Below are 14,673 nucleotides of genomic sequence, written 5' to 3' on the forward strand. Positions count from 1 at the left end.
TACGTGAGTACTATCATCTATTTATTTCCTTGACTTTCTGAAGCCGATTATTCCCCTACAATTATTTTCGTGATGAATCAATACTACCTATTGATAAAAATCGCTAACACAATAAATTATTTATATGTTGTAGCCTAATTTTTAATATTTATGGTAAAGAATAACTAAAAATGTTTGTTGTAGGGTATAGCATTATAGTAGGCTTCATCGTTTCAAAAACACATTTATCAGCACATTAAACTTATCAAACCAAAGGAATATAAGCATCAAGCTTTGTGTAATTAATGATTATCGTTTTTGGTTGGAACAAAGAACACTTTCAATGTTATGAAGTACGGTAGGTATAGAGCCGCATCTATTAATCATTCATAGATATATCATATGACTTTGCATTAAGGAGTATCATTATTCACCATATTTACCAATTTATGTAATATTCTATTCATGTCTATTAGTGACTAATAGTCATCAAATACTTGTACATGAGTTTTCAATTATTATATTGATTGTGAACATGATTGTCAACATTCTGCTTTACCAGTTCATGTTTTATTTGGAGAAGAGTATCTTGTGCTACTCTGACACTCACAAATAAGTAGGAGGTATTCATAATTTTATTCGATCTGTTTCACCTGTTGGTGAAATATTATGAAATTTTTCAAGCACAGGCAAATTTCTACTCTTAAAATGGAAAATCCACAACATTTTAAAAGCCGCCATTCAAGCACCATTGAGACAAATTCAAAGCTAGATCGACGTCATTTTTATTTTGATCAGTTGCAACCTTTGATGATGATTAACTTGATCCTGGCTAGACAACCTTATAGCAGGAATGCAACAGGTAGGACTCAAAAATATAATCAAGTATTTTTTAATAGATAGATAAAAAGTAGGCTAACAATAATTATTATCAACAAAAAATATGTATTTTAAGATGATCCATTCACAACAGCATTTTCACAATTCACTTTTCAATACTCAACAATTTTTTGTTGATTATAATTGGAAAATAGATTGAAGAAATAAATAAATTCACTGATATCAGTTTGATTGAGCAGTGTAACTTAGTGTTGGGCGATACAAATTTATTTGAAAAAATGAATTTTTTAGTCTATAGTGAGGACCATGCTATGACGGCTGTGAATACAGATAGGAGACAGCGTTGTCGATTCTTTGCATTTCCACTGCCTTCTACAGATGAAACCTGATACTGGTAAATCTGATGTTATATTAACTGCTCATTCTTGTTTAAAATAATAAATTATATGTTATTCTTTTTTAATATCTTTTCTGTATAGGGCTATATGTTATTATAAAATATTTCTAAAAAGGGTACTGAGATTTTTATTTTTATTTATATTTATATATTTTATTCGTCTAGAAAATATATTTTTCAATGATCAATATTAATTTGTGAATTTTTATAATTAAGACAAAATAAATTATATTTCAATAAGATTGCTAAAATATTATAGTGTTAGGGTTTTCTTGAAGTAGTTAGGTAACTAATTAATTTTTTTGAGCTACCCAATAATTCACTGAATGTAGTAATGATAGTCAATAAGCCTCTGAATGCATAAAATTAGTGTTTCCTTCTTCTCTGCAAACATCTGAGTATGCAACTCTGGTTTGCGCACAGGCATTTGCCCATATGCAGACCAATTTCTAAAAAGTTATTTGGCTTAGTGTATTCATGAGATTGCTATTATTGTTTGTATTGAAGCTGTGTTCAAGTACATACGATTTTTATTTTGTGAATAATTGCATTTTTTTAATAATAATAATATTTTTTTAAATAAATATCTATCTCTTTGTCTGTCTGTCTGTAGTTTGAAGTCAAGTTACAAGTTGATGAATTTGTCAAGTTGTCTGGAACTGATGTCTGTTGATTTTGGTTTGTAAGCTCATCATCATCATCCACGGTTCTACAATCCAAAATGAATCTTGGCCTCCTCCAGCAATCGCCTCCATTCTACTCTGTCCATGACAGCTCGCCTCCAATTTCTTACACCAAGCCTCCTTGCATCTTCAGTGACTGAGTCCATCCATCTCAGTTTTGGTTGACCAGGGCGTCTTCTTCCTTCCATGTTTAATTCATGATTCTTTTAGGCGGATATGAGTCATCAGTTTGTAAGCTCAAGATAAATTATAAATATTGTTTCTGTAAAGAGTAGATTTAGATAAGTAACATTCTACGGAGAAAAGATATAATACGATTCATAAAGTCTAGAAGAATCGGCTGGCTGGGACATGTCCAAAGAATGGAGAACAATAGGATGTAGAGGCAGATGCTTGCTGGAAGAATGGAAGGAACGAGGAAAAGAGGTCGCCCGAGAACACGACGTTGGCTGCAGGATGTAGAAAAAGATCTAGCGTGCCTAGGAGTGAGGAACTGGAAGAAACTGGCTAATCAGAGAGAAGAATGGAGGCGAATTGTTGAGGAGGCCAAGGTCCACGCAGGGCTGTAGCGCTTCGTAAGTAATTAAGTTAGTAAGGAGTAGAGTTAACTTATGTTTAAATGGATTGGGTTGCGTTAAGTTCAACCGCAGAGAAGAGATACCTTTAAGAGAATATATTTTATTGCATTATTATACTGTATTCGTATGTTGTTCAGTGAAATTATTGTAAAATTTGATACATTTTGTAGGCGAATTTGAGCTTCACTTCTTTTCATGGCGAATGACCTACTGTGTCCTGTTCTACTGCATTGAACTGGTGATGACCGTTCTGACAGGATATGAGGTGGTCGTCAAAATGAACAAAATGGAGGCCAGTGTGTTTGCAACTGACGTCACAACACACAGCTATGACGTCACAATATTCACTACGCTACTGCTCATCTTTCTTTTTGCACAGCTGGTCATTCCTCTGTTGAACTGGATGGTTGCAAAGCGGTATATAGCGTTCTTGAACCGATGGAAACACTTTGAGGTAGGTTCAAATTTTTCATTTATTCAAGTAGTTGCTTGAATAAAGCAACTTCCGGTTGAAGGTTGGTCATGGTGCCATGTTGAAGGCCGCAATATTAGTTGTGATCCCTGGCTCCTTAAACGCTTTATAGTCTATTCAAAACAACCTCCGACTTGGAGGAATATACAGAGGAGGAGGGAGATCAACCAATTACATTGATGAATAGAATCAGGAAGAAGCGCAGTTGCCAAGTTGTCGATCAGACTCAGTCGACTCAGTGCTTTCAAAGAGGAAACTACTTATGTGTACCATGAGAAGTTGAACACCCACTAAAGACTACAGAACGCTGTCCGCATTAGCACGGAAACATCGCCGCTGCTTTATCACTACTTTTTTCTGCTCCCGCATATCCTTCATAGGTGTAACAGCCATAGAACATTTAATTTCAAATTCAATTTGAAACAAAAATATTTTGTTAAATCGACCTTATAGTTTATGATAAGGTATATAACGATTACTCGATATTTAAAAAAAAAACGTCAGTAACTAGAAAACTAGTAAAAATATAAAATTCATATAATTTTTTATAATTTTATTATTTGACGTTTTTACTTTCCTTGCCCTATTACCATAGGTAAGGAAAGTATTGCTTTCCGAAAAAAATAAGGTACCACAATTTCCAAATTACGTCTCAAGGTCCCCTGAGTCCAAAAAAGTGGTTTTTGCGTATTGGTCTGTATGTGTGTGTGTGTGTGTGTGTGTGTGTGTGTGTGTGTGTGTGTGTGTGTGTGTGTGTGTGTGTGTGTGTGTATATAGGCAGTCTTCTCGGTTGAGAAAGGAGACACAGTCTCCGAAAATTTCCCCCATTTCTAATGTGAGTTTTTAAGTGTTTTCAATCTATCTATATCGTGTCTCCTGTTTTAATATATACGTATATATATATATGAGTGTATGTGCGTCTGTGTACACGATATCTCATCTCCCAGTTAACGGAATGACTTTGGAACGTAAGGTCCTTACACTATAAGGATCCGACACGAACAATTTCGATCAAATGCAATCCAATATGGCGGCTAAAATGGCGAAAATGTTGTCAAAAACAGGGTTTTTCGCGATTTTCTCGAAAACGGCTCCAACGATTTTAATCAAATTTATACCTGGAATAGTCATTGATAAGCTCTATCAACTGCAACTAGTCCTATATCTGTAAAATTTTCAGGAGCTTTGCCCCATCTATGCAAAGTTTGATTTTAGATTCTCAATTATCAGCCTTCATATACAATTTAAACAAAAAATTTCAAGTGGAAAAGATTGAGCATGAAAATCTCTGCAATTAATGTCTAGTAACATTTCTACCTAGAATTGAAAATAAGCTTGAAATCCGAGAAAATGTGATTATTAAATTGCAAACTGCTGGTTCTATTAAATCATTCTCTACGAAGAGATAGCAGACCTCGTGTGTTTCCAGCGTTATTGACCTATCACCAGCTGTCTCATATCTTTGAATAGTAGACTTGAGATGCGCGAGTACACTAGCGTCAGGTGATCAATTTTCATAGCGGCCAGGAAAGTTGTGTGAGTGCGCCACACCAGATTTTTGAACTTTCTATGAGCATTCAAAGTTGAAAAGTACATTCATCGAGTTTGATCCAAACTGTTTAAAAAAGCTGTTCAAAGTTGAAAAATGTAAGGTACTCTCATCGAGTACAGAGCCAAATTTTAAATCAGTTTTAACCAAATTTTATACAGTTCAAATCAAATATTGATTAAAATTTGGCTTTGAACTCGACGAATGTACTTTTCAACTTTGAGCGCTAATAAAAGTTTCAGAAACGTCAAACAAACAAGGAACAAATTATTTGAATCTTATTGGGAAATTCTTCATCTTTCTAGCCACATCCTCAGAATTACATTTCGAATTATAGTTTTCTAGTTATTGACATTATCCAGAAATATTGAAAAATCTATATATCTCGAAAACTAATGTCGATGTACTAAAATTTAACTGGACATTTCTTGTTGCAAATTTCATGTAGAATCTATGATCTTCGGCTGTTATATACACCTTCCGTGGGACACTCTGTACGGTATAGGTACCGTATATGATCAAATAAAAATTGTAGTAACTCTTCAACTTTATTTTATCTCTCACAACGTGTTTCGATTTATAATGCCATTCTCAAGTGAATGTGAATGTTGTAGGCCTAGTTATTATAACTTCAACTTTCAAGTGAAAGTGACATAACCAACATTTTGATTTAGACAGTATAGTATAAATTGGAAATGGGACAGTTTTAGGCATGAGCCTGTTGTGCCTTTCCTCATGTTGAGTATTTGTACACAATGTGATGAATAAATAAATTAATTAATTTATTAAAATAACTACTATATATAGTGATGACCAATATGAAATGTTTGGGCTGCTATATACCGGTACGTATTTATTGAAGCTGCTGTTGTTAAATACCGTATCCTTAATTATTAATTAATTAATAATATTAAGGATACGGTATCAATAAATATACAGCAGCCCAAACATTTCATATTGGTCATCACTATATATAGTAGTTATTTTATTTTTTGATCTAAAGAGACTACGGAATGTTATAATTTTGTGGAATGAATACCGGTAATCTTATCTGTGACGAGATACCTATAATGGTAGGCTACTCGATAGTGTTTCAGATTGGTTATCACAAATCACTATAAAGTGTATTGTATAAGCTTCAACACTTCTCATTGATACGTACCGTAACTTTGTTAGAATATAGTTTGATTTTTCTTCGTGTTGTATTCGAATAGTTAAATAAGCTTATATAGTGTAGAATCACGAAAAGGCTAGGCTATACTGGTGGGTTAATAACTTTATAAGCTTTAAACAAGACCCGTAACAATTCTAATTGCGAAGCAGTCATGAGTTTCACTCCACCATCTTTGAAAAGCAAGTTTGAACTGTGCCTCAATAACGACGATTTAAGTGATTGTGAATTTCTGGTTGGCGAAAAAAAGTGCAAAATCAAAGGACATAAACTGTTGTTTGGCATCTCTAGTCCTGTTTTTCGAGATATGTTGTACGATGGACTTCAGAGCAAAAATGGTGTAACTTACGAGGTCATCGACGTTGAACCCGAAGAATTTCAAGGTATGAAACAATTTATCTATACAGATAATGTGGTTTTCACATCAGGTCTACATGCGTGCTCAGTATATTTAGCCTCTTGGAAGTATGTGATTCCTGATCTTATGCCGAAATGTGTTCAATACATCAAAGACAATTTGTCTGTTACTGAAGTAATCGACGTGTTTGAGTTTTCACGCCTCAATAACATTCCAGACATTGAAAAAATATGTTTGGCAATCTTTCAAGAAAAAACCAGAGAGGTAATGCAGAGCGAAAAGTTTCTAACCACTGATATTCATACACTGGAAGCAATTTTGAAGTTGGACTCGTTAAAATTAGAATCTGAATTAGAGGTTTTCCAATATGTAGAAAAATGGGCTCTAGCAGAGTCTTGTCGCAGAAACATTGATTTGCAGCAACAGGGAGAATATTTCAATTGCATCAAAAGACATCTGCGAATTTTGACAATTGATAAGGAGCAATATGAAAACGGTCTGTCCAAGTCTCATTTGCTTACTGCTGAGGAAAAAATTCCGATTCTACACAATCTATTGGGCTTTGAAGAGAAGCTGCCACATACGTTTTCTGATGTGACTGTGCCTCGAATTTTTACAGTGGGGGAATCAGAGGAGGAACAAGAAGAAGGAGATATCAAGGAATTGAGTTTTACACGGACAGAAAGTGACAATGAATTTAATTGTGAGGGGTCAGAATACGTATTGGTACGTTTCAGAGCCGAAAACATCACAATTATACCATTAGAATTTTCACATGAGATTATAGAAAGTCTAATAGAAAACTGCGAATTTAAGTTATATTCTTTGGAAAAATTAAAAGATTCCGAAGAGAAAATTTTTGATACTGTTTTGAGCATTGAAAATAGTTATTACTTTGTAGTTTTTTACCTCAAATTCAAATTGAATAGAAGTACTGGTTTTTCTGAATTACAAATTTCCTTGTTGCTAAAAGAGGACATATAGAAGATACGAAATATTATAGGTATTAGGTAACTCAAGACTGGGTCCCCTATGGTACGGTAGTTTGTTACATATATGCTTCCCTTATAAGATGAAATTCTGAAATACATGTTACTTCTATATTTTATTAAAGTTGAGTCTATCTACTACATAGGTGAATTGTTATTTATAGTGATGAAGTAAAAAATATATTATAATTAAAAATATATAAATAATTATAGTAAAATTATTTCTATAATGATGTTCACGTTATAATGGCAGCATTTGACAAACATCGGTGTTGCTATCCTTGTCTATCAATCGATAAAGCAGATAGCACCATATCCCTATCTAGTTTCAACGTTACCATATCTTTTTTCAACAATGTAAAGATATAATCAATAAACAAAATATTTAACATTATAAAAATGTATTATTAAATCATTGAATAATAGGCTATATTATCTTGACGAATAAAATATGATTTTTTATTTTCAACAAGAATAAAAAGTTAATATTACATCAGATATAACGATATCAGCTATCCTCTAGAGAAAGAAGTGGCAAGGCAGAGAGAATCGGCAACGTTGTTGTTAAATCTTTTCCACTGACACTGAAAGATATATGATATAGTTGATACAGCATACAGGTCCGTATATCTGTATAGAAATATCAACATTTGTTTATTCTTGATAAAAATGATAAATTATATTTTATACTTGTCAAGAAAATATATCTTTTGATGATTTAATAATAATTTTTCATAATTATTAATATTAAATACTAGCTAGTCCGGCAAACTTCGTACCGCCGAAAAGCCAATGTATCTCATGTCACTTTTGACTTTATTTGGTGGATCATTAAATTTATCTGACAGTCAATATTTTCATTTACATCTCAATGCGACTTCCTATGTGTTATTTAGTCATGCAGCATTTATTATTCCGAAAACATATTCTTCTCAATCAATTGGTAGTGATATCTATCAATAAAGTAGTTTAATTAAAAAAATAGATAGGTTAAATCAGTGTTTCAAAGATGAATTTAATACCAGTACACAGTTTATCTGTTTATTACAGCTGTTAACTTTATTAGAATCATCATATTATCACAACATGATCTTCAATCATGATCATCTTTCGTTCTTCGGTAGCCGCTCGGCCGACAATTTCAATAACATAGTTCTGTAAAATGGATTAATAAATTATTATTATCAGCCCCCCTAATAAAATTTCTGGTCAGAAACCATTCCCAATAGTCACACAACATATTCCCGAAGTTTCATGCCGTTCTGTCAAGTAGTTTTTAAAAGTCTATAGGGAACAAACATACTAACACACAAACAGACATTCATTTCTATATAGTATATAGATTTCGTTGATTATATTTCTACATTGTTGAAAAACGATTTGGCAACGTTGCGGAGGTACAGAAGGATCTGCTTTATTTGTCGAATGAAGTCAAGGATAGCAACACGAATGTTAATAATCAAATCATGCCTCAACACCTCACTATTGACTGTAGGACACTGTAAAGTTAATGTTACCTTAAGGCCCAATTCACACTGAAGTGGTGGAGAACTGACGTGGCCCGGGCGTGGCGGTGGCATGGCGCTGACTTTTATAACTTCCTTATAAGCATAATATGGATCAATGCAAACTGAAGTGTCTTGAATTTGTCATTAATTTTAATTTTTTCCTATTGAAAACATTTTTTATTTAACATGCTCAACAAATATGATATGACTATTTCAATAATAAAATCGTATTCAAATTAAAAATCATTTTTAATGTTTTTTTTATCTGTTCAAAGCATTTCCTTCCTAATTCATCCAATGTTAACCAAGCAGTATCAGGACTGCCAGTATATAGTAAAGCTGTGTTTACACCAAAGTTATTAACAAAATGTTAATAACTTAATCCTTGTAGATTCTATTAGATTGAACGGAACTTGACAAACACATATGTTTATCATGTGTATGATAAGTTAAGTTTAATCTGATAGAATCTATAAGGATTACGTTATTAAGATTTTGTTAATAACTTTGGTGTAAACACAGCTTAAGGATAGTTTGGACAACTGAGATGGGTTTTCAACTCTAAATTTTGGTAGAATCAATCTTGGTGTAAACGCAATTGAAAATTTTAAGCTTTCGATTGGTATGGACTTTACAGTGATTACCTTTCAAATGGATATGCTGGGAGTATTTCTGTGAAAATTGTCCAACCTAGCTCCGGTCTCCTCTATATGTGTGACTTCGAGTGATACATATACTGAGGTCCACGTTATAATGGCAGTGTAGGAAGATTAATAATAATAGATTTATTGATTCTTCTTCACTTTGACAACAATTGAAAAAAAACACAAAATAATTTGTATACATCATAAAAATATAAAAAGAATCAAATGACCCACAAGACTTTCGTCTGATCGTGAGCCTGAGGAGAATACAAACAAGAAATTACAAAAAAGGTGAAAAACAACAACTACGGTAAGCAAAAGAAGAATAACAAAGGTTTGAAAAAACTAAAGAAACTATAGTAAGACTAAATATGTTAACAAAAGAGAGAAAAGAAACCACTAGAGTGTCGACAGATCAAAGAAACTAATACTAATTGTGATAAAAATATCTGAATATTTAGCCCTGCAGCATTTACCCTTCTTAAAGGATTAAACTTGCCTACGGTACATGTTCTCAAACTAATACCCCAAAACATGAACCATACTGCTGAACAACTTATATTACGGAAATTACTGTACTAATATGCCTTAAGTTATATCTCCATATAAGTCTGTAGACGTTTCAATCCATCTGAAAATTCCTTTTTTTAATATATTCATTGGACAGCATGAGAGAAAGTCCTGCGGAACGGTATTTACCAGTTTGTCACACATATAGGGGAATTGCATCCTACATATCTGTATAAATTAGTTTGGTTTAAGTTTGATGTTCTAAATGTTTGCTGACGAGTGTTGTAGGGTGTGATTCGAATGTTGAAAAGGTTCCTGATTTTGTTTATGTACAATATTAGATTCTTTATGTATAACTGTTTGATTGTGAGAATATTTATTTCCTGAAAAAGAGTTTGAGTCAGGTACAGCCTTGGCCTGCCTAGTGTAACCTAACCTAACCTAACCTAACCTAACCTAACCTAACCTAACCAATAATGTGTTTCTGTATGTTGAAAATTTTATTAATGTGTTGTTTAGCTGCACCACCCCACACCCTTATTCCATACTGTAGAACTGATTGAGCGTATGCAAAATAGATCATCATAGAAAGATTTGGCAGTTTTAGTTGACTTATTTTATAGAATTTGTTTGTTAAATACTTGGTCTTGTTGCATGATTGAATTTGGCTTTCCAAAAAAAAATTAAGGTACCCCGATTTCAAGTTTTCTATACGTTTCAAGGTCCCCCGAGTCCAAAAACATGTTTTTTGGGCGTTGGTCTGTGTGTGTGTGTGTGTGTGGTGTGTGTGTGTGTGTGTGTGTGTGTGGTGTGTGTGTGTGTGTGTGTGTGTGTGTGTGTATGTGTGTGTGTGTGTGTGTATGTGTGTATGTGTGTATGTCTGTGAACACGATAACTCCATTCCTAATCAACCGATTGACTTGAAATTTTAAACTTAAGGTCCTTATACCATGAGGATCTGACAATAAGAAATTCAATAAAATCGAATTCAAAATGGCGGAAAAATGGCGGATAATTAATAAAAAACCATGTTTTTCACGGTTTTCTCGAAAATAGCTCTAACGATTTTCTTCAAATTTATACCATGGTTAGCTATTTATAAGCCCTATCAACTGACATGAGTCTCATTCCTGGGAAAATTGCAGGAGCTCCGTAATATTCTTGAGAAAAATGGCGGATAATCACTAAAAAACCATGTTTTTCAAGGTTTTCTCGAAAACGGCTCTAACGATTTCCTTCAAATTTATACCATGGATAGCTATTTATAAGCCCTATCAACTGACATGAGTCTCATTTCTGGGAAAATTGCAGGAGCTCCGTAATATTCTTGAGAAAAATGGCGGATTATTACTAAAAAACCATGTTTTTCACAATTTTCTCAAAAATGACTTGACCGATTTTTTTCAAATTTATACACTGTATAGTTATTTATCAGCTCTATTAACTGGCATGAGTCTCCTTTCTGGGAAACTAATGAGGGGTCCACCCCATCCTTGAGAATTGGACTTTGTAGCCTCCTTCTCGTGCATGAGGTAGGTAGGTAGCGCAGTTCATAGAAAGAACACATAGTCGAGATATTTAATCTATAGAACAGCTTTTTTGACGACTTTTGAGAAATATCATCGAATTTCACAATTTACACAAAGGAAAAAGTACTCTGAAAACAATTATATATATACAGTATACAGATATACAGTAGTCTGATCGTAGTGTCAAATATGTTGCTGCCAATCGTCATTATGTTATTCCCCTAAATTATTCTCCTTTAAGAATGGGGCTTACAGTTCAATGAGCAAGGAAAGTTGTGTGAGTGCGCCACACCAGATTTTTTCTATTGAGATTGAATTTTTTGTTGGTTGATTTTTCTGGCAAGATTGCGGAACTAGAAAAGTAGCTGGGAAAGGATTTAAGCTCAATTATTATTGAAAATGTATTATTTAATAATTCAAATAATAACTATTATAAAAGATATATTTTCTAACGAATAAAATGGATTATTTTAAGCAAGACTGAACAGTTGATATTACATCGCATATACTGGTACCAGTAGCTATCCTCTCTATAGAAGGCAGTGACAAGGCAGAGAATCCGCAGTTCTCCTATCTTTCTCCACTAACGTGGACCTCACTATAGGAGGCTTATATTATACAATGAATGGATAATGAATTTATTGCCAAATACAAGAAATATTTTTACAAACAAAATAATCATTAAATTACAATAGTTTTGGCGTGACTGGAAAAAGAAGCCTTGAACTCCAGCCAGGAGTTCTAAAAATAATACATTTTTTAATCTAATAACAGCAGTACAATTGATACAATTCTGTTGATGGATGATAATCTATGGATGTTGAGTTTTATCAATAGTCAAGTACTTGATGAACAAAATATAGATACACAGAAAAATAATATAAAAACTGTCAAGTTTTAATAATTTTGACACAATATTGCCAAAAATTGTTGATTTAGCCAACTCAATTCTCAATTTTAAAATAATAGTTCTGTTTTACCCACGATCTTATTAATCTCAATTTGGTTTTTGTTATTTTATCCTTAATAAAAGCCTTCCGGGATTTTATTTATTAATCTATTACTCTGATATTCAAATTGGTGTTTACTACTAGATGTTAAATGAAGTAAAATTAATATTGAAAGCGTTTACTACAGTTGGCCGAATTTATAAGGAATTGTGCGACAGGTATTTTTATTAATAAAAATAATTAAATTTGTCACATAAGTTTGACGTAACGTTGGTAGATCCATCTCTCCAAATATTAATCTGCTGCAAATATTAATACAGTCACAAATGTGGCCGTAGTGAGTGATTTTCGGAAAATCACACATCAATTATTAGAAATTAAATTTCAGAAAACACAATCAAATCAGTGTGGTATGGTATTTCTCCGAATATCACTACTTACAGTGACACTTGTAACTCTGTAACCCAAGCCTTAAGCTAGGTTTACACTATAGCTATAGCTCTGCTACATGTTCAAAATGTGACATTGGAAATCCGCTATATAGCCAGGCTATAGCAGTTTTAAGCCTATTTTCTCAGCTATATAGCAGAAATTGAGCTATCCAAAGTTTTCGGTAAACATCAAAGAGAATCAGAGCTACATGTAGCTCTGCTACATATAGCTCTGCTATATGTCAATTTTTGTTTATAGCAGAGCTAAAGTGTGAGATAAATTACTTTTAACACAGCTCTTTCTCAAAGATGGAGAGGTCCGATGCTCTATCCGCCACTAATCACTCCCACTACCTAGCAGCATTCTCCTTCTTTTGTGTCTGAGTGAGAGAGCTTTGTAATGCGACGCGGCAACACTCCCCTCCATCTATTGCTGGCAATGTTCCAAGTAGTGTACTGGTCAGCAGGTATATTGGTTTGTGTATGTTACAGAGATGTTTTCACAAGAACATGAAGCAAAATGACACGGCGCATCCAATTGTGCACAGGATGTCCGTCTGTGTCTAAGCTACAAACTGTTGAGGGAGAAATGGGTTTCTCCTCTTCATGTTAAAAGTGATTTATCTCGCACTTTAGATGTAGCTGCTTCTGTCCTTGAAGGAAGGATGCCGCAACTGTTTACTGCTGTTTGCAGCTGTTTAGTGCCTAAACAGTTCAACACCTAATATACTACTGTACTCATTTGTTGTCAGAGTGCTAGTAGGCTACTGCACATTTTACAAGCATTTCTTTCTGATTTATGATTACATTATTGTGCAAGAATGGAGAGTGAATTTGACTGGAATAAAGACAATATTAGAAGAAAGATCTTGAAACTACTATCACAACGAATTTCATAAGTCAAATCGTCTCTATCATCCTCATTTAGGTCTTTCAAAAGGTCACTACCACTGTATAGTTTTCTGGCCAGAAGAGAGGGTCTTATCCAAAATATTTCTTTCTCTTCTCTGTGCTGAAAATATCACAGTAGCTGCGGCAAAAGCAGCGACTGCTGCAAGAACTACCTTCTTCTTCGGTATCTGGCTGGGAACTGAACAGTGAACTTTATTCCAAACATCTTGCAGAGCTACATATAGCTCTGCTAGATGTAGCTCTTAGCTCTAGATGTAGTTTATCTAGCAGAGCTATGTAGCTATATGTAGCTCTGCTAGATAAACTACATCTAGAGCTAAGAGCTAGAGCTATCTAGCAGAGCTATGTAGCTATATGTAGCTCTGCTAGATAAACTACATCTAGAGCTAAGAGCTAGAGCTATCTAGCAGAGCTATGTAGCTATATGTAGCTCTGCTAGATAAACTACATCTACAGCTAAGAGCTAGAGCTATCTAGCAGAGCTATATGTAGCTCAAATTTTATATAGCAGAGCTATATAGCTCTCCAGCTACACAGTGTAAACGTAGCTTAAGCCTCTAAAATATTGCAGGCCATGCACGAGCACGAAACAGTGACAGGCGCCGAGATCAGGCTAGCCAACCTGGCAACACTGATTGTTCTCTACACAGTTGGCAGCCTGATTGTGTCGGTAGCCATAGATGTGTTCAAGTCCTACTTCATTCTCTCTCACTTGCACTGGACGCAAGTACTGCCCTTCAATCAGGGCTCCAGCAAAAAGGAAGAAACAAAATATAACTCCAAATTCAGTTTTTAAAAGATCAGAAAACAACCAATATATCCTTGAATGTACTCTGGATGTCCTACAGAGCCAAGGTAAGAAGACTACACAAACATGGTCTACTAAGCCTACTGCACCATCTAATAAACCTACAAGACATGCAGCCAGGAACATAGTGCATACTCAAAGAGGTACTAAATGAGCAGCACAGAATGTAACTGACCCGAAAGAATTATTTGGATTGTACTTCACTGCATCTTTGAAATCTAAAATAATAGAATTCACAAACATGGAAATTAGGAAAAAACAGCCAAATTACAAAGAACAATCTTCAACTATCTCTGCATTAACAGAAGAGGAATTTGATGCTTTTTTGGGATTGTTAGTTTTTTCATCAGTACAAAAGGATAACC

The 14,673-nt window shown here is 34.0% G+C and overlaps 2 protein-coding genes across 2 annotated transcripts; both read left to right on the plus strand.

Moving 5' to 3' along the window:
- Positions 1–720: 720 nt before the first annotated feature.
- On the plus strand, positions 721–2,985 carry LOC120350183. Its single transcript, XM_039422674.1, has 2 exons — positions 721–841; positions 2,648–2,985. Exons 1-2 carry the CDS (start codon positions 790–792, stop codon positions 2,968–2,970), a joined length of 375 nt encoding a protein of 124 aa, XP_039278608.1. The 5' UTR covers positions 721–789; the 3' UTR covers positions 2,971–2,985.
- Positions 2,986–5,633: 2,648 nt separating this feature from the next.
- Positions 5,634–8,770, plus strand: LOC120350184 (BTB/POZ domain-containing protein 6-B-like). Its single transcript, XM_039422675.1, has one exon. The coding sequence runs from the start codon at positions 5,824–5,826 to the stop codon at positions 7,009–7,011; it is 1,188 nt and encodes a 395-aa protein (XP_039278609.1). The 5' UTR covers positions 5,634–5,823; the 3' UTR covers positions 7,012–8,770.
- Positions 8,771–14,673: the final 5,903 nt, after the last annotated feature.

Source organism: Nilaparvata lugens, chromosome 3 (assembly GCF_014356525.2).
Source record: "Nilaparvata lugens isolate BPH chromosome 3, ASM1435652v1, whole genome shotgun sequence".
In the NCBI taxonomy this organism is placed as follows: domain Eukaryota; kingdom Metazoa; phylum Arthropoda; class Insecta; order Hemiptera; family Delphacidae; genus Nilaparvata; species Nilaparvata lugens.